The 19,959-nt window shown below is 39.8% G+C and overlaps 1 protein-coding gene across 1 annotated transcript in view; it reads right to left on the minus strand.

Annotated features, from left to right (window-relative positions):
- F5 (coagulation factor V (proaccelerin, labile factor)) overlaps nt 1-19,959 on the minus strand; it is a 66,386-nt gene that overhangs the window by 13,657 nt on the left and 32,770 nt on the right. Inside the window, exons 8-18 of the mRNA XM_012657712.1 lie at nt 18,914-18,977; nt 18,391-18,490; nt 17,792-18,003; nt 16,583-16,733; nt 14,526-14,738; nt 11,588-13,255; nt 10,332-11,550; nt 5,121-5,295; nt 3,267-3,503; nt 2,042-2,252; nt 428-607 (exon numbers count right to left, since the gene is read on the minus strand). Coding sequence (XP_012513166.1) covers nt 428-607; nt 2,042-2,252; nt 3,267-3,503; nt 5,121-5,295; nt 10,332-11,550; nt 11,588-13,255; nt 14,526-14,738; nt 16,583-16,733; nt 17,792-18,003; nt 18,391-18,490; nt 18,914-18,977 — 4,430 coding nt within the window. The remainder of the gene's footprint in view (nt 1-427; nt 608-2,041; nt 2,253-3,266; nt 3,504-5,120; nt 5,296-10,331; nt 11,551-11,587; nt 13,256-14,525; nt 14,739-16,582; nt 16,734-17,791; nt 18,004-18,390; nt 18,491-18,913; nt 18,978-19,959) is intronic.

The following is a 19,959-nucleotide window of genomic DNA, read 5'->3' on the forward strand; positions in this document are numbered from 1 at the left end:
GGTGATAGAGCCAGGAGTAGAATTCAAGAATTTGGAAACCCTAATAAGTTTCTGATCTTGCTCCTGACAGAGATAGCTTTAGCTGCCTGAGACTTGTGAGATTCATTGTGTGACCTGTGGAGATCTGATCTTTGTGACAAATAGTGGCTTGGGAGAACCTGCACATGACATAGCATCTCTATAGAACCAAGTTGGGCCACACATTTGTCCTGTGTGGTGCTGCAAACAGTGCACACGTTAGGTGATGTTTTTGTACTCTGTATACAGTTTTGGCATATAGCTTTGCCTAGGCTTGTGCCAGAACCTTGTGTTCTGATCCCATAGGAGGAAGATGCACGAGGAGGGAATGAGGGGGAGTTACAGATGCTGAGATTGCCTTCCCCTCGTATTTCTTAGCAGTGACCTCTTTCCATCACCCACTATTTACCAGGCAGAAGGGGCCAGACCCCTAACTGATGCTGTTGATGGCCATTTTCCAGCAAGGTCTGCCCGTGGAAGTGAACCACGTGAATGTCTTGGGAGCCGCCCACATTCAGCAGGTGGAACCTCACCCACTCTTGCTCGTACATTCTCAGGCCAGGCATGTTGTAGATCATCCCATTAATGGCTGAAAGGAGAGAGATACAACCAGTTAAAAGCCTGTATACACCAGGGTGGCTGGTAAGGAAACATGGTGCAACCCACTCACTGCCAGTCTTCCTCACTTCTCTGCATTCCCAAGCCCACCCAGGCGTAGAGAGGGCCCTACTGGATGTCATATCAGCTGAAGCAGAACTACCAGCCCTTCTCATGTCACTCCCACCAGCCTATACCAGAGGTGCAGGTGAGCTCGCTTTCTAAGTCATTTATCACTCTTTCTCCCAGATTTCACACTTCTGCTCTATGCTTTATCCATTTATTGTTCCCATTAATGGTCTGAATTTCCTTTGCTACAAAAAATAAGAACTAATATAGGCAGACAGAGCAAACTCCAGGGGTGAGAGTAAGTAAAGAGATGTGCAGCATGTCACCCTAAGGCTTCCTACATTCAGAGATTGTTCCAGGCAAAATTAGGATGCTGGAGTTTATCTTTGGTGTACCCACCAACCATAGCGAGTCACGTTTATTCTCTTGTTGATATGATAGCTCCTCTGCCCCTTCCCAGCTTACATGTCTAGGATTCCCAGCTTTTACCACTCTCACCTTAGTGAAATATGTGGGTTTTTAAAAACGTACCTGATATACTTGATCACTGAAGAAATGTAACACAAAACTTTAGTGATAAAGCTTATTGCTACCAAGCATTTAACTGGAACTAAAGTGAGAGAAGTTTTTTTTTTTATTCCTTCTTAAGTTAAATCCTGCTGTGGAATTTCAGGAACCAGACAAGTGAATTTTGGGAAGGGGAAGAGTTGAGATCATTTGGGCACCCTTAAAATTATATCTGATATGGGAACACCTATCTACATACTGATAACACTAGCTTGTACCCCCCATCTTGGTTTCTGTTTCGGTTTCCAATGTACGGGCCACGTACTTTTCCCAGTGTGACCACCCAAATGCTCTCTTGCCACTATACTCCCACTGCCCGGCTACCTAGTTTCCTATCTCATTTTGTTCTCATGTGCTTTGGAGCCACCTGGTAGCTACTAAGAGCTAGAACTGTTAGAATCATCCTTATTTTAGAAAATACACATGGGTGATCGTTTCCCCTGTATAAACACTGCTCCTTTAGAGATCAAGAAATAGGTTTATTAACTTTTAAAATTGCAGAATAATGTTAATTCCTTTACCACCTGAGGCACACTGGCCTCTTTGTTTGCTGGTTTGTTTTGCAGTAGCCGCCGTGTGCTACCTTTCAGACTTTCTCTACTCTCCTTCACCTGCAGTGTCACCTGCCAGGTTATGTCAGCCCTCTGAGATGTCAGGGAGCTGGTTTTAATTGCAGCCCCTGGTTCCTCAGAAGCATCTCATGTCTAATCTTGTGAGGATCTAAGGGCAGGAATTACCATGACCCAGTGTGATTTAGTTCAGAAATTAGATCAAAATCAGAGGAAAATACCATGAAACTCATGGGAGTTTTTTACTTCTGAGGATGCGAGTCTCCAAGACCTTGTGGACTTCTTTTCATAGTACCAGCTCTTCTTTTCATCAAAGACCATAAAAAGTAAGACGAATTCTCTCATGTCCACCGGCATGTTGCTCTCCTTATGAAGTGTTCCTTTTTGGCAGATCAGAAGGGGCCCAATCAACCCCGAGTGGATATCTTTTTCCTGGAAGGCAGGAAGAACACATTGCATGTATTCTCCCTTTCTCAGGACTTTCTTTGCTCTCTGACAATCACTGATTATACAGAAAAGGAAACTTTCTTGGAAGCTTTGAATTTGAATTTTATAAAGGAATGGCTTAATAAGCCTGGATATTTATCATCTAATTCTACTACCTTCATATTCCCTTCCTCTGACTGATCTTTTATCCCAATAATCATGATGACAATATTGATAATATAATGGATAATATTTATTAAGCATCTACTATATTAAATGCTTTGCCTATAGTATCTCATTTGATCCTGATAACTACTTTATATGATAAATATAAACTCATTCATTGAACAAATATTTACCAAGTGTTTACTACATGCTATGCACTATTATCTCATTTATAACTTTGGAAACCAAGGCTGAGAGAGGTCAAGTGATTTTTCTAGGGTCATGCAATAAGTGACAGGGTAGAACTTTAGATCTAAGTCTGTGATCTTTCTACCATGCCTTAAATGAAGAAGTTTTTTTTTTAAAAAATTGACATATAAAATTGTATGTATTTTACTGTATATATTCACAATATATTGAAGTATATATACATTGTGAAATGATAGAGGAAGGAGTCTTGACTTTGCAATTCTTTCATAAAGAAAGAAAATTGCAAATAAATGTCTTCCTCTGTAAATGTAGGGATTCTAACTTGGGGCCAACCATTTAAGGGATCCTCCCTCTTCTCCACTGAATAAATCTCTCTCTCTCTCTCTCTCTCTCTCTCCTCTCTCTCTGTCTCTCTCTGTCTCTCTCTCTCTCTACACATACACCCCCCCCGCCTCTCTGTCATCTGAAGGAGCTGCATGGAGAGTCCCTGGTTACAGTAACTGCAGACTGTTGTCCACACCCCTCATACATTCCTCATGAAAAGCGAGACAGATATTTAACAGGAAATAGCCCCAACCCTTTCATTTGGTGGACTCAGGTTATAAGGTCAGGGGAATCACAAGCACTGTCGGTGGAAGTCCCTACCGGGTTCACAGCCGAGTAGTAGGCCCAAGCCCGACAGGCAGAGCCAGGGCTTTCCGGCCCCGATCGATCAGTGGCGTGCCATACGTATGTGTAACTGCTGTTTGGCGGAACAGCATTATCTTCCTTAAACCATTCAGGAGAGTCGTCTTCATAAGTCTTTCCCTCTGATGATTTTTCATAGGAAAGTCCATGAGCATGAAGAGAATATGGTCTGGAAGCTAAATTTTTAAAACGAACCTAGGAAAAGGAATGATGCACAAATATATTCAAGCTTAACAAAAATCTAAACCCCAAAATGTCAGCATTATAGGCCTAAGTGGATGGTTGTGAAATCGGAGCTAAGATATATTGAGTGCTGACAGTTGCAAAGTAACTTGTGTATGTTATTTTATTTAATTTTTACAACCATCCTGTGAGATCGGGCCCAAATAGTTTACCCCAGAAACACCACCGCATGTTTGTTCTTAGGCTCAGGGCTGCAAATGAAATGGCAGTGATAGGTGCTGGAGGTGTGAAGGTGAAAGAGGCTTGGTTCTTGCTCAAAAAGCTTTCAAGCTAATGGTGAAGAGAGACATACACACGTAAATCCACCTCCAAATCCAGAGACAACAGGTGCTACACACAAAGTAAGAATGGGTTGAGATGAGAATGCCCTGGAGGAGCAATTTCATGGAACGTTTAGGAGAGGTTGGAAGAATTTAAGAAAGTTCTTAGGGGAAATGGAATTGGTCCTTATAGAATGAACAGCAGCTCAGCAGCGGGAGAAAGAGGAGAAAGACATCTCAGGCTCCCAGAAGGGCAGAAACATACCTGTAAGGAGGGGAGTAAAGGAAGAGTTTAGGGCACAGCAAGGATCTGGGTATGGCTGGACTGTGGAATGCACAGGGGCGGGTGGAACCTGGTGAGAAATGAAGCTGGAAAAGGACGAGGTGGGGGCCAGATGGCGGAGGACCTTCAGTGCCACACGGGGAATCTTTGAGCCCGAGGAGAGTCAGACCCATGAAGCTCCTCCTCGTGTTCTCTTCTGTTAATATAACTTCTAGTGCTTAAAGACTCCCTAATCATAGGAGAGAAGAGTATTGCCTCCGATATCTTCATGGAACGTTTAGAATAATTAAGATTCTCATATCCCTATGCACCTATTTGCCTTTTTAAAAAGAGCAAATGTTCACTGAAAATTTGGTGAATGCTTAAAAGAGGTATAATAGATTATGTGTTTGCATCTAGAATAGTTTACTTTAGATTCAAGTTCTTTCCTTTTTTCTTTTTTTTATAACTGAGAGGTTAGAAAGGATGGGGAAATAAACTTTGTTATAAAAGCCAGCTGTAGGTCTGAAAATGCACACAGGATTTTGAAAGAAATTTATCAGGACTGGGAAAACACTTAGGAAACCTGCTCACTTTTGGAGGGCAGGGACACACTTTTACTTCCCTTACTAATTTTCTTTAACTTCACTTTCTTTTAAGAAAACACCGAGAGATATTTCTAAGTTGCTATTACTACCCCCACTACTACTGCCACCACCACCACTACTATGAAACTCAATTGAAGTGCTCCTGAATATATTAATTTTCCGTGTTAACTTTAGTAATGTTAGCTTTAGATAAAAAGTGTGATTTTCCCAATATTATACAATTTTCAGCGTTTAAAAAAAATATGAGACCACTTTTCTTTGTCTTGAAAATTGTCAAATTGCTTGGCAATGTGTCTTTGAAAAGAAATATAATTATTTGTTAATCCTGGAAAATAAATAAATCACCCATAGCTCTCTTGCCACCTTCATCTTTACAACCTTCTGGTGCTTGTGAAAATTCCTCTGATGACATTAACAGTGTTCCCAAAAGATGACTTACTTGGATAACATCATCCACTTCGGCTCTAATAACAGGACCAAGAATGCCAAGATGTTCCTCATACTCCCCTCGAGGATCACGTTTGGTAAAAGTGCTATCAAGGTACTTTCGAAAAACTACTTTCTTGTATATGGTGCCCTCTGGAATATTATCAATGTCTTCATTATCCATTTCACTGAAATGATAACAATAGCATTTATTTAAAAGAAGAAATTAAAGACTGTTCAAAGAATTTAGAAAATTGTCTCTGTTTCTAAATATATAGATTATTAGGTTATTAAGTATGAAATGTCTGATTTCCTTAAGTACTAAGTTTGACAGTTGACATATCTGACATTTCACTTTGACACTTGTTTTATTTTTATTGTGAAGTTACATCTGTCTTTCAAATGCATGTTTTGGCATGTGATTATCTTTCAAATTTTTTTTAGAGCAATTTTTGTGAAACCATGGATAAGTCAAAAATTCATGTTATTTTCTAATATGAGTTCTGTTGTGGAACCAATGCAGTGCAGACAGCCCCAAATATCAACAAAGTATTTGGGAAGGATGTGGCTAATGAACACACAGTACGTTGATGGTTTGAGAAGTTCCATTCTGGTGATTTTAATCTTGAAAATGAGCCGTGTGGGCAACCTGAGACCAAAGTGGATAACAATGAGCTGAAAGTGGAAGCAAATCCATCTCAACCTACACACGAATTAGCAGCAAGGTTTGACGTTCCTATTTTAACAATATTGGACCATTTGAAACAAATCAGCAAGGTAAAGAAGCTGGATAGATGGGTTCTGCAGGAATTAAATGAGCATTAGAAGAGAAGCTTGCCTTTCTTTGCTGTCATGACATAAAGATGAACCATTTCTGCACTATATTGTTATGTGTGATGAAAAATGGATTCTTTTTGACAATCGCAAGCATTCAGCACAATGGTTGAATAAAATTGAAGTGCCGAAACACAGTCCAAATCCGAATAGTCATCAAAAAAAGCTACTGGTGTCAGATTGGTGATCCAGTGCTGGTATTACCCACTACAGCTTCATGAAACCTGGTCAGTCGATTACAGCAGATGTCTACTGCAACCAGTTGGATGAAATGATGAGGATGCTTATGATTAAGCAGCCAAGACTGGTCAATAGAGAACAGGCCAATCCCCTTGTAAGACCACATGCTACAAAAACCAAAACTGCTCAAATTACAGAAGCTGGACTTGGAAACTCCCTGGCATCCACCATATTCACCAGACTTTGCACCAACTGACTACCACTTCTTCCAGGCTTTGGACCACTTCTTGCAAGGAAAAATATCCAATTCTCAATAAGCTGTGGAAAATGCCTTTCACGAATTCATCACCACTCTCTGTCCAGGCTTCTTTGCTGCTTGTATAAACAAGCCACCATTAAGATGACAAAACTGTCCCCATAGTTTAGGTGGCATACTTTGATTAATTGTACTACTTCTTGTTTGAGATATAATAAACTAAACTTGTGATTCGAAATCAGACATTTCATATTTAATGACTTAATAGTATCTAGATAAGGTCTTTAATAAATACTTGATGGACAAATGAATGAATATATAAGAGAAAAAAATGTAAGCCAGTAAATACTTTTAACTCCCAGCTCAAATATCGTTTCTTACATATGTCTTCCTATGATCCTTTAGACTAGATCAAGTTTCTCTATATCATTCCTTATATTTCTATAGTAGTAGTATATATACTAAATTCTTGTAGTGTTCCTATAGTATTTCTGTAGTATATATAGTAAATTATATATAATTTATTTGTGAGATTATTAATATCTGACTCTTTCACTAGGTTATAAGTCCTATGAGGTCAGCTATTGTGCCTAGTTTGTTCATAATAATTTCTTCAGTGCTTGGCATATTATCTGGCACATAGTAAACACTTCCTTGATTTTTGTCAAACGCATAAATGAATGAACAAATATAATCATATATTAACATAGCAAATTTTAACATCAAAGGCAGACAAAGCCATGCAATAGGACAGTGCCAGAGCTTGAGGTTATCAGGTGACGACTGATGGTCAGATGAGTTAGAAGGTCATATCTGTGAAGGACACTGGATGGATGAGTGTTTTGTACCCTGAAAGTAGCTACTCTCCTCACATTTGCTTTTGCTAAAGACATTATTCCCAAGCTTCTTAACATTGGACTGGGCAAAGATATTTTTGGATATGACCCCAAAAGCACAGGTCGCAAAAGCAAAAGCATACAAACGGGGTTGTGTCAAACTAAAAAGTTCATGCACAGCAAAGGAAACAATTAATAGAGTAAAGAAGAGACTTATAGAATGGAAGAAAATATTATAAAACCATATATCTGATAAGGACTTTATATCAAAAATATAAACAACTCAATAGCAAAAAACCAAATAACCCAATTAAAAAAATGGCAAAGGACCAGAATGCACATTTCTCAAAAGAAGACATACAAATGGCCAAAAGGTATATGAAAAAACACTCAATATTACTAATAATCAGAGAAATGCAAATTAAAATCACAATGAGAGATCACCTCACACCTGCTAGAATGGCTATTACAGAAAAGACAAGAGATAAGCAATGGAAGGATATAAAGAAAAGGGAACCCTTGCACGCTGTGTTGGGAATGTAAATTAGTACAGCCATTATGGAAAACAGTATGGAAGTTTCTTAAAACATTACAATGGAACTACCATATAAGCCAGCAATCTCACTCTTGGGTATATATCCAAAGGAAATTAAATTGGTATTTTGAAGAGATATCTGCATTCCCATGTTTATTACAGCACTATTCAAGATAGCCAAGATATGGAATCAACATAAGTATCTACCAACAAATGAATGGATAAAGAAAATGTGGTACACATACACAATGAAATACTATTCAGCCTTGAAAAAAGAAGAAAAAGAAGAAATGTCATTTGCGACAAAATGGATAAACCGGGAGGACCTTGTGTTAAATGAAATAAGCCAGGCACAGAAAGACAAGTATCACATGATCTCATTTATGTGTGAAATCTAAAAACACTGAACTCATAGAAACAGAAAGTAGAATAGTGGTCAACAGGGGGCACAGGGGAGGAAAATTAGGAAGATGTTGGTCAAAAGATACAAAATTTCAGTTAGAAAGGATAGATTCAGGAGATCTATTGGATAACATGGTCATTATAGTTAATAACAATGTATTGTATTCTGGAAAATTGCTAAGACAGTAGATTTTAAGTTTTCTCACTACAAAAAATAAGTATGTGGGATAATTCATGTTAATTAACTTGATTTAGTCATTTCACAATCTATATATATTAAAACATCATTTGTACCATAAAAATATACAAAACAACAATAAAAAACTGTGATGCAATCATACTATGGAATACTAAACAATAAAATGAATGGACTATTGATATATGAAATACCCTGAATGAATCTCCAGAGAATTCTGCTGAGTGAAAAAAATGCCAATCCCCAAAGATTGCATGTTGCATGATTCCATTTATGTAATATTCTTAAAATGACAAAATTACAGAAAGGGAGATCACATTAGTGGTTGCCAAGGGATAAGGAAGTGGTATGGTGGTGGGGAGGTAGATGTGAGTATAAAAGAGAAGCAAGAGAGATTTTTGTGGTGATGGAAATGTTTTGTGTCTTGACAGTATCAATATCAATGTACTGGTTGTGATACAGTATTACAGATTTGCAAGATGTTACCACTGGGGGAAGCTAGGTAAAGGAAACAAGAATCTCTGTATTATTTCTCTCAACTATATGTGAATCTATAATTATCTCAAAGTAAAAAAAAATTTAAGAATATAAATAAATAAGGCACATCTTTCCCCACGTAGCTCATCAGCTCAGTCTTGGTCCAAGGCATGTCAAATTCTCCCACTGACTCTCAAATTTCCCAAGCCTATGGAAACAAGCCAAACACTCATCCAGCTAGCCCATAATACTTGTGATATACTATGAACCATCAACAGAAAATCTCATTCTGCCTTTCTTCCAGTCTTTCTCCCATACTAACCCCGTCTTTCCAGACTCTGAGCATAGCACACAATCTCACAGAGCACAGGGGGTTGGGCAAAGCAACTTTGATTACCCTAAAAGTAAGTTGTAGGCCCGGAATGGGACACGAGACTTTGAAGGAACTGGTTCCATCCCTTTCCACTCTGGACAGGCCCTAAATCCTATCCCCTCTGGGCCTTGCTTAGAAATCCTCAGATAACTAGTTATTCTCACATAGTAGTGGGTGTTGCCTTAAAATTGGACGTCATGGAAGAGAGTGTTTCAAACAGAGTTCTAATGTGGAAATGTCAGGCATCAGATTAATGAACTAATTTGTATAATTCACACCATACATTGTGTTTGCTGACTCTAATTATACTTTGGTTTTTAATTGATTAGTGTAACAGCTTTTGTAAAAGTGGCGGGCTATGTCTAGGCAGTTGATGCATAGTCACCATGCTAGATCCCTGAGAATCTGTAGTTGACTAAGCCTTGCTCCTTTCCTTCTCTCTCTTCTCTCTCTGTATCTTCATCCCAGAATAAAGAGCCCAGACCAACAGGACTGTCCTTTTAAAAAATTTCAAAATATTAAGGGGGTACAAATGTTTTTGTCACATGGATAGTTTTTGTAATGCTTTAGTCAGGGCTATACATGTGCCCATCACCCAAATTAGTGTTCATTGTACCTGTGAGGTAGGTTTTTATCCCTCTGCAACATGACTTCCTACCCCTAAGCAAAATTGAATTGAAAATGATCTTAAAAAAAAGTATATGGATCCCTTAGAAACTCTAATGTAAACAAGCAAATACAAAAGGAGACTTCTACATCACAAACTTGGATTTGATGCCAACTTCAATTAAATCATATTGATTAGTATATAGCTATGGATAGATTGAGTTCTGCATTGAAGCAAGAAGAAGGGGTAGAAACGTGTAGTAAGAGAAGAGGACACAGGAAAAGACTTATTTAACTACAGAATAGCATAGACTTCTTACAATAACTGTTGTTATATTGTCCGAATATCATCTAAAGTAGAGAAGCTAATCTTGGAATTAACAAAGGAAATAGTATAAGCTAAGTTTCAATAGGAGAATCAAACTATACTTAGCATAATTTGCCCAGAATTATCTCCCTAGATTGTTGCAGCTACTTTTTTCAGCAGTAGTGGAAAAATGAGACTATAAAAGGAGAAAACTAGCCAAACCTTTGTGCGAATTTTGAATAATCCCAGGATATTTCTTCTGCAGCAATATAATAATTTCTTCTGTTTCCATTGTTGCTGCGGAGGTACCATGCCGCGATGTTGTCAGGATTTCTGGAGGAGTTGATGTCTGTCCTAATATCAGTTTGGTAGGGGTCACTATAGGCCACATAATCAATTTCGACATAGTCTTCATCACTGTCCTGGTCCTCCTGCCTTGGAATAATCTCAATGTAATCTCCATCATCTCTACTGAGGCCTACTACAACCGGTGGATTAAATTCCTTTGATATAAAAGTGTCATTGAGTGTAGGAGATAGCATCTGACCAAGGTCTGAATAAGGAAAAGTCTCATTAAATTCTGGAAGAGGTAATGACTGACTAGACTCAGAAGGGTAGAATGTGTGATCAAGGTCTGGAAGAGGCGATGTCTGCCTGAGATCAGGAGGAAGGGTTGTCTGACTGATGTCTGGAGAGAGAGCTACCCGGCCAAGGGCTGAAGAAAGGGATATGTGACTGAAGTCTGGGGAAATGTTTGTTTCACTGGGGTCTGGAGAAAGGGTCATCTGGCTGAGGTCTGGAGAAAGGGACATTTGACCGAGGTCTGGGGAGGGGGTTGTCTGACTGAGATCTGGGGAAAGCGTTGTGTGGCTGAGGTCTGGAGAAAGGGGCATCTGACTGACATCTAGGGAAAGGCTTGTCTGAGTGAATTCTGCAGAGAGTGTCATCTGGTCGAGGGCTGGGGAGAGGGATGATTGGCTGAGGTCTGGAGAAATGGTACCTATGTCTGGGGAGAGAGACAGTTGGCTGAGGTCTGGAGAGATGGTACCCAGGTCTGGGGAGAGGGACGATTGGCTGAGGTCTGGAGAGATGGTACCCAGGTCTGGGGAGAGGGACGATTGGCTGAGGTCTGGAGAGATGGTACCCAGGTCTGGGGAGAGGGACGATTGGCTGAGGTCTGGAGAGGTACCCAGGTCTGGGGAGAGAGACGATTGGCTGAGGTCTGGAGAGATGGTACCCAGGTCTGGGGAGAGGGACGATTGGCTGAGGTCTGGAGAGGTGGTACCCAGGTCTGGGGAGAGAGACGATTGGCTGAGGTCTGGAGAGATGGTACCCAGGTCTGGGGAGAGAGACGATTGGCTGAGGTCTGGAGAGATGGTACCCAGGTCTGGGGAGAGGGATGATTGGCTGAGGTCTGGAGAGATGGTACCCAGGTCTGGGGAGAGGGACGATTGGCTGAGGTCTGGAGAGGTACCCAGGGAGGGATGGTTGGCTGAGGTCTGGAGAGATGGTGCCCAGGTCTGGGGAGAGAGATGATTGGCTGAGATCTGGAGAGACAGTAGCCAGGTCTGGGGAGAGGGATGATTGGCTGACATCTGCAGAGATGGCTGTCTGCCAGACTTCATGTTCCAAGTAAGGGGACAGTTGACCAAGGTCAGCAGGGAAGGACTGGTGACTTAGATCATAGTCGAGCATCCAGCTGAGCTCTGGAGGAGAGGATCTGTGACTGGGGTCGGTGGTAGAGTGCATTTGATCAGGGTCTTGAATAGGGAAAGTTTGATGGTGTTCCTTTGGGGGCACTGTCTGATAAAGATCTGGAGGTGAGCTTGTCTGACTAGTGTCATTTGGGGGATTCTGATTATGGTCAGGAAGTGAGGTCATCAGGTCAAGATTCATAGAGGGCAATGTCTGATTGAGGTCTGTGGGAAGGGATGTTTCATTGGACTTATGGAGTAACAATGAATGATTCAACATTTGGTCTGAAAATGTGGCAGAGGCCGCCCCTCTTAGAGGGTGAAAGCCCCTGGGAGATAAAGGAACATGATTTCCAAGCTTCTCTCCCTTTTTTTTTTTTCGCGTCCTAATGAAAAATGGGCTTTTCTTCAATCTACTATTTCTTACATCCTGTCTCACATGTAGATATTTATGCCTAACTCTAGAGAACTTTAGGTGGCCACTCTGATTCCCAGGATTGTTTATAAGGGGGGTGCTTTCTGAACCCCAAGGACTTGAGACATTCTGGGGGCTGGTCAGAGGCTTATTAACAGCCATGTCTTCCTGAGTATCTTGGATTATTTCATAATTACCTTTCTCAGAAACCACATGCCATTTCCCATTCAAAATCTTAGATGGATCGTTTTCTTTTAAGAGTAACAGATCACTAGGAAGGTTCTCCCAGGGCCCCATCCCGGAAGGAGAACCATTGTCTTGGCTGAAATGTCTCCCAATTTTATGTGCTAGTAATTTCATCTGAGAGAACCTGTGCTTTGCTGCTTGGTATCTTTCTTTCTTGGATCCCTTATGTTTAGCATGTTCTTGACGTCTGAATCCTCTTGCCCCATGCGGAAGTAGGCTTATCCCTGTGACATCTGACTGTAGAGGATCCTCACTGGGGTCTTCAGAATATGGACTGGAATATTCTGCCATGGAAGAGTTGAGAACTGAGTTCTTGTCTAAGCCATTGAAGTGTCCCAGTGGGTGACCAGCTGTGGTGGCTCCTGGGTGAGGAAGGGTTTTCTGAGGTCCCGCAAGGTTATTGACAGTGAGACTGCTAACATTACTTGGGGAAGAAGAATTTGAACCAACAGCTGTATCTGTACTTGGGGAAATGAATTCAGAGCTGTTCTCCATAGCTAGAGCAGTAAGATTGAATTTATCTTCCTCCTGATTCAATGATGAATTTCTGAGCGACCTAATTCCTAACTCTGAAGCCAGTATATACTGGTAATCATCTTCAGCATCATTCTCATCATCATTACTTTCTGGAAAATCATGCATTTTCCGTGTAGCCATGGCTGTAGAGGACGGAGGTTCATAAATCTCATATGAGTCTTCATCATCATCTAGGATACATTTAACATCCCTGAATCTCAGCCTGAGGTTTTTGCTTCTTGGACTAGAATTCATGGTAGTTAACATCCATGTTCCTGCAGAAGAGAGACAGAAAAGCAAGTTGAAAGTCTGGGAAAAGATATAAAAACATGAGAATCCTCTGGGAAAGAGTAAAATCTGTACAAATGCCAGATGTAGTTTATAATGAACTGTAGTCAAGAATACTCTAGTGTGGTCTGTGGACCACTGCTAGTCTGAACTATTGATTACTGGTTCACAATGACATAAGGAGAGAGACCAAGAATAAAGTATTGAGGAAATTTTTTTAAAAAAAGCAATTTGACATTGCTGTGACTTCTAAGCACATGATAAGTGCATTTACCTCATTTAACAGAATATAGACCAAAAGTATGGTTAGTAGAGATTAGGGAGGAAAAAAAGTCTTTCAGCACAGATAGTTTAAGAGTCACTATTTTAGAATATATTAAGAAAGCAGTGAAGCAAGAATAAAACAGACTTTGAATATCGTAAACATCTTATTAAATGGCACATCTTGTTTGAGAATTGGATTTGGGGGGATAATGATGAGGTCTACCCCCAGAAGTAAGAGACACTTAGATATTTCTAAGGAATAGGAATTCAGGTGGTTCTGGGGCAATTTTGAATCTCTTTGAAATGGTATGAATTGTTGGCACACTGAAGAGTTCTTGGGACGTCTCCAATAGTTAACCACTTGTTAAGTGTCTAATGAGTGCTAGGTACTTGGCACATATTATTATACAATTTCAATGGTCAAAGCAACTCTGTAATATGTCACCATACTGGTTTTTAGATTTCAAATACTAAATGACTTGAGGCTTAGTGAGGCTCAGTGTGTAACCTTGTGCAAGGTTACACAGTGATTAAGTGGCGAAGCAGGATTTGAACTTAAGTCTGACAAACTCCAAAGCTGTCTCTGAGGCAACCTCTAAGGCAGTGCATCTGTTGATTGCTACCCCTAGGGTGGGGTGGCCTTAAAAAACTGAAAAGGGCATTTCAATAAAAGAAATGTTCCTTTGTGGCTGAAATATTTACTTTTTTTCCTCAAAGTTATGCCTTATCTTTCCGCTGTTGCTTGTCTTCCTACTTTGCCTGCTGTATGTCTTCCTACTTTGCCTACTTTGCCTAGGAACCCACATTAAAGGACTGGGCCCATTTAAGTCATTAATTTCCCAGTTAGAAATCACGAAAAGCATTGAAAGGAAAGCTTTCAGGGGATCAGGGAGATAAACACAGGAGCCGGGGTAGTCTGGAGAGCTGGAGCAGATCTTACAGACCAGAGATTCAAAGCTAGCTTCCTCTCCAAGTGTTCAGACTCTTACTCACCAACATTATCCATTGTGACAGTCACAGATTCTCCACGCATAGGGAAGAGGGTCAAGGTGTCCTCATGCCTCTTTTCATAGATGAATGAGTGCCCAGTGAAGTGAATGGTCAAAATGTCATCCTGGGTCCCCACACTGCAGAAGTGCCACTGGACAGTGTCATCAAAGCAGAATCCTAGCGTGGGTATGCTCTCAGGCACATAGCCATTGATAGCTGAAAGAGTAAAATATGTGGAAATGCCAGGCCTATGCCAACAGAAGGGCATGTGTCTATACCTACAATAAATGCCCCAGTGTTGATTTGGTAGTGTCAAAGCAGTGATTATCCAAGATAATCAGCTTTACCAGGTCTGATGTCACTGAAGGTCAAACAGAATTCTCAAATGAGATTTTCTTCTCCTAAGTTAGTCAACTGAGAAATATTGGGAAAAAGATAAAGCCTTCCATTTGCATTGATTTATTCATTCATTTGTCAAATATATATTCAATATTTTGTGCTCCACATTCTGCCTATAAAAATATTCTAATAATTCCACCTGGAGGAAAAGCATAATATAAGAAATTCATCTTCTTGATACATTGGTCATTGCATAAGAAGTAATGTCCCTAAAAATAAAGCCTATTTAGTATATTGTGTAATTTTCATTGTCCTCTGTTATCATCCATATAACCTACAGTTTTCATTCAAGTTTCCAGTTCATATATTTTCATTATCTATAAAAGAGACACTGCTTTAGGCAATATATTTATTTACTTATTTACTAAGCATGGTAATAGAGTCAAAGGTATAATTTCTATGAGGGCAGGGCTCATGTCTACCTTGGTTACCTATAGTTCTGTACTAGTACAGTGCCTGGGACTTAATAAATATTTAAGTGGATTCTTAACAAATATTTATTAAATTGCTGAGATAATGTGTTGCTAGTTTGTACTTCATTCTAGATGTTTTCCTAAATGGTCTATAGTTACACTGTCTAATATGGTAGCCATTGGCTACAAGAGGCTACTGAGTGCTTGAAATGAGGATGGTCTGGATTGAGATATGCAGTAAATGTAAAATATACATTGGATTTCAAAGACTTAGTAATAAAGTAAAACTCATTAATTTTTCAATATTGATTACATCTCGAAATGATAATGGTTAGGATATATTAAGTAAAACGCACTATTAAAATTAATTTTACCCATTTCTCTTTCATTTCTAATGCGGCCACCAGAAAATTTAAAGTTACACATATAGCTCATACGTAATTTCTATGGGACAACATTGCTCCAGAACTATAATAAATTCACTGCCAAAATAAAATTATGTAAAGAAAGTTGAGGATAACCCCTGTTTGGAATTATTTGTGATGGCACCTGTCAGTTCTGATAATGTTCAGTTGTCAGTCATCTGAAGCTGTATGAACATACCTTGGAGAAATGGTCCTCCTAGGTATGATCACCTATCAGAGAAGGTGATCAAGATGATGCTCAACTCTTAGAAACAGCTCTGCTGTTGTGGAGAAGTTTGCTTCCAGTTAGCTCAGTGAAATTGCTGTCAGGCTCCCATGGCAGTGGTTTTGGGCACTGATCTTTAGAACAGCAGTGAATGCCTGAACCCTGGCTCAGAGAATGCCTTTTGTTCTGAACCTCTTACTGCTCACTTCAAACTTCTTCATGCATTGCCTTTCCAAGAGACTCTTGGGTCCCCATGCCAATTTTTCTCTGCTTTGATTTGACAATTCATCTTTGGATTACTTATCTCATTTCTGCCCTGATCATATAGAACATTCAGCCTGTGCACGTGCACAAGCACGCACACACACACACACACACACACACACACATAGCAGGAGACCAAGCATGCTTCTAAGGATAACAAGCCTTTGATCTCTTGTGTAAAAAGGTTGCTATGATGTCACCCAGGGATTTCATCACTAAGTCTTTGGACTGTAAGTGAGAATAAGAGGTGCTCTTTACTGAGTGGATTCTAACCCATGTCTCTATCCCTAGGCACACTCATACTTCAACCACAGGAGTGAAAAATTTATGGACAAAAATAGTGCTCAAACTTACTGCTCATGATGTTCGATTCATAAAACTTGGGGTCGTCACGTTTCACCTCATCAGGATTTTCGCAAAACTTGTTGATATTGTCTTCAATGTACCAGCTTTTGTTCTCATCAAACACAGCAAACACAGCCTGCTGTTCAATGTCTGCTGCCCTCTGGAGAGTGAAAGTGCTGTGTTCAGTGATGAATGTTCTAGCGGATTACCTGCAACACTGAATTCTCAGAAAACAAAGGGTCATGGTGCTTGGGGTCACCAAAGCCACACAATTCAGGCATGAATGATACATGAATGCCCATTGCATACAAAGCACTTATCAGAGCTCAAGCTACTATGTAAGAGCAAACAGAGCAGATCAGAAAATTTAGAGACTATAAAATATCCCAATAGAAAAGTCTCGTTTCACCATAGCAACCGAAAGTCAGTTTCTCTCTCTAATTGTGCTCCTTTCAACATGAGTGATGGACTAAATATGTTCCAAATAGTTGCAAATGTTAAAACAGATGATGGCAACAGGAAAGTCCTACGCCTTCCTGTTTCCTTTCCTAGCTCAATAAATCAGGATTTTCCCAGTGTTCATTTCTGATTTTTCCAGGCATATCTTTATTTTGTATGCTTTGGGATAAGACCTCTTTTATTATAGCTTAGCATAGCTGTTTGGGAATTTTAGGTTAATGATATGAGACTATTATTCTTCAATGGAGATAAACTTAGAAGATCTTTGTTCACATTCCTCTGTATACTTTAATCTCAGCAGAGATGGACCATTATCTGGGCCCAACTTCACTAGAAACTATGTCTCCAAATGTACTTGCTTTCAGAGATTCTCTCCTATTTGTCCCTTCTGCAGGTCTCTAAAAATAACAAAGCTTGGTACAGAGCTTTACGCTTTTACCAGGTGGTATCTCACTGAGGCCCAAAACAACATTTCAAAATTTTTAGGAGGGGTTTTACCCATTTGATGGAAGGAAGACATTATGAGAGGCTAAGTGAATTGCTCATCACACAGCCAATACCAACAGCCTGGAATTTGAAACCAAAACAAAATACGTTATCTTACTGTAGACTTGCCACACTTGTGCTAAAGAGGGATACTTGATAGTTATCATTCTCTAGAAACAAAAGCCTCATTATTTACCAAAGAGACCTACCTAATATGTTCCAGCCAGAAGAAATTCCCAGAATTTCTGAAAGGTTACTCCAAGGACAAAATACCTGTATGCCTCGCTTGTCCAGGGATCTGCTCTTACAAATTAGAAGTAGTCCTATTAGCCCAGAGGCAATGTCCCTTATGATGTCTACATCACTGTAGTATGGTCTTGTTAAGCACTGGGCATCATTTTCTGTGGGTTCATCAAACTCCAGGATGTTCCATTTATAAGTATAGGTTTCCCCTGGTTTTACTGCTCTGATCATGGTGTTACTGCCTGAAAGAAAATATGTTCAAAATTGTTTTCATTTGGAAAATTATTTCATTATAATAAATAAATAATTGAGCTCTCAGAACCAATTAATGTTGCAAAAGTAATAATTCTTTTTATATTAAACTCTTCTTGGACCCATGATAGCATGTAGCCATTAGATATTGCTCCACTAGAGGCCGCTATGACACTAATAAAAGACACCATATTTTGTAACTACTAACAGATAAGATCCCTGAAGTGAAAAGGGTTTGGCTGTGATTTTTAGGGTACCCTTTACATGTATAGTACCTGACTACTCTAATCATACCACTGGGCAAAGAGGACAGTAGAAAAATATGGCAGCCTCTTAGAGTTCACTCGTTCGATTCAGTAGAAGTGAGAGATTCAAACCTGAGGTGGAGGAAGAGTTGACTCCATCTTCGTAAGGAGAGAAGGTCACTCCATGAGGGTAAATGCTATAGGGACGGCTGGCCATATTTTTGAATGTGATCTGCAAAGTCACATCAAGTTTATTTTAGGATTTAAGGTCGATCATTAGAACTAAAATAGGATGCTAGCTTTGCACATTAACCTTTTGGATGGTGTGTGTGTGTGTGTGTGTGTGTGTGTGTGTGTGTGTGTGTGTTCGCGCACATACACACAGTGGGAAAATTAGTTCTGTTTGTTTGAGCAGCAACATCCCTGCATTACCTGAAAGGAACACTTCCCAGAGCGTTTCACTCGCACATTAAGGTGGAGAATGGAAACAGAAATCTGACCTTAGAGGACAGGTAGGAGAAATGGCATTTTCCTCACAGTATCACCCTCCCAACGTGGTCCCCATGCCCCCTCCACCCTCCTTCAGCTTGGACCACATCCCACTTTGAATCTGCTCTTTCTCATCTCTAGACCACGATCCCCTTCTCCTGCCCACCAGATCTCCCAGGACACTGACTTTAAAGCCATGTTCTTGAGGGGCACACATAAGTAGCCAGATCCTAAATTCCCAGTAAGGTAGGTTTATATTTGCTAAGAGCGCCTACAAGGGATCAAAAGTGGGTGAAAGGAAAGAGGCCCAGAGAGAGGCTGCTTTTATCCTTTTGTTATTTTTCAATGAATAGAATAGGCCTGGTCAGGGGCATTATTCACATAGGAGTCCTAGTTAGGCTCTTTAATCTTCAAAAGAGAACCTTAACCTTATCTTCTACTTGGTTGATTGTCAAAGAATTTGAATCCTCCTTAATCTGTAGACTATCTGCATTCTAGGAGCTTGCCAAAGATGGTAACCATCAATTCTCTACTGTCCAGCTATTATCTATCTTGGAGATGTGACATAATATTTCAGGAGAATTGTCTGAGGAAAACTCCATGCTCTTGATACATACCTAAGTTTACCTTCACAGAGACAGATCATGAGAGAGCTGCAAAGCTAGACCACATTAAAGAATGATTTTTGCTCCACTGTGTTTACTGATACGGTCTCAGCTACAATGAGAAATATTATTTTAAAAAACTATGCAACTTTTTATCTGTTATACGAGTTACAGGAATTTGTCAAGGACGCCATCCACTGCACACGCAGCACCCTCTTTTGAGGGATCCATGGAAGAAATTCCTCTTCGGTCTCAGTACCAGGGGAAAGTGTGCTTCCTTGATGGATGCTGTAAATCTTACCCTGAAATATTTCCTTTTTTACTTTGGCTGCTGTAAAGCTTAGGACAAAATTTGCAGACAGCCTCGTAGGATCATATGGTCTGTATTTTATTACACTTACCTATGGCTTTATTTTCTGTGTTCCCACATTATCCCTCACCCTAGTTATTAATATATCAACTATTTGTTTATTCTTTTATAATTTGATAAACTGTCTCAGATACTGAGTAATATTGAGTAGGCTATAAATAAGTGCAAATACTAAATATAAACTAAAAGCTGCATTTGAATTTTAAATTACATGAACATCTTTTTCTTTTAAAAAAT

Source organism: Propithecus coquereli, unplaced genomic scaffold, assembly GCF_000956105.1.
Source record: "Propithecus coquereli isolate 6110/MARCELLA unplaced genomic scaffold, Pcoq_1.0 Scaffold56, whole genome shotgun sequence".
In the NCBI taxonomy this organism is placed as follows: domain Eukaryota; kingdom Metazoa; phylum Chordata; class Mammalia; order Primates; family Indriidae; genus Propithecus; species Propithecus coquereli.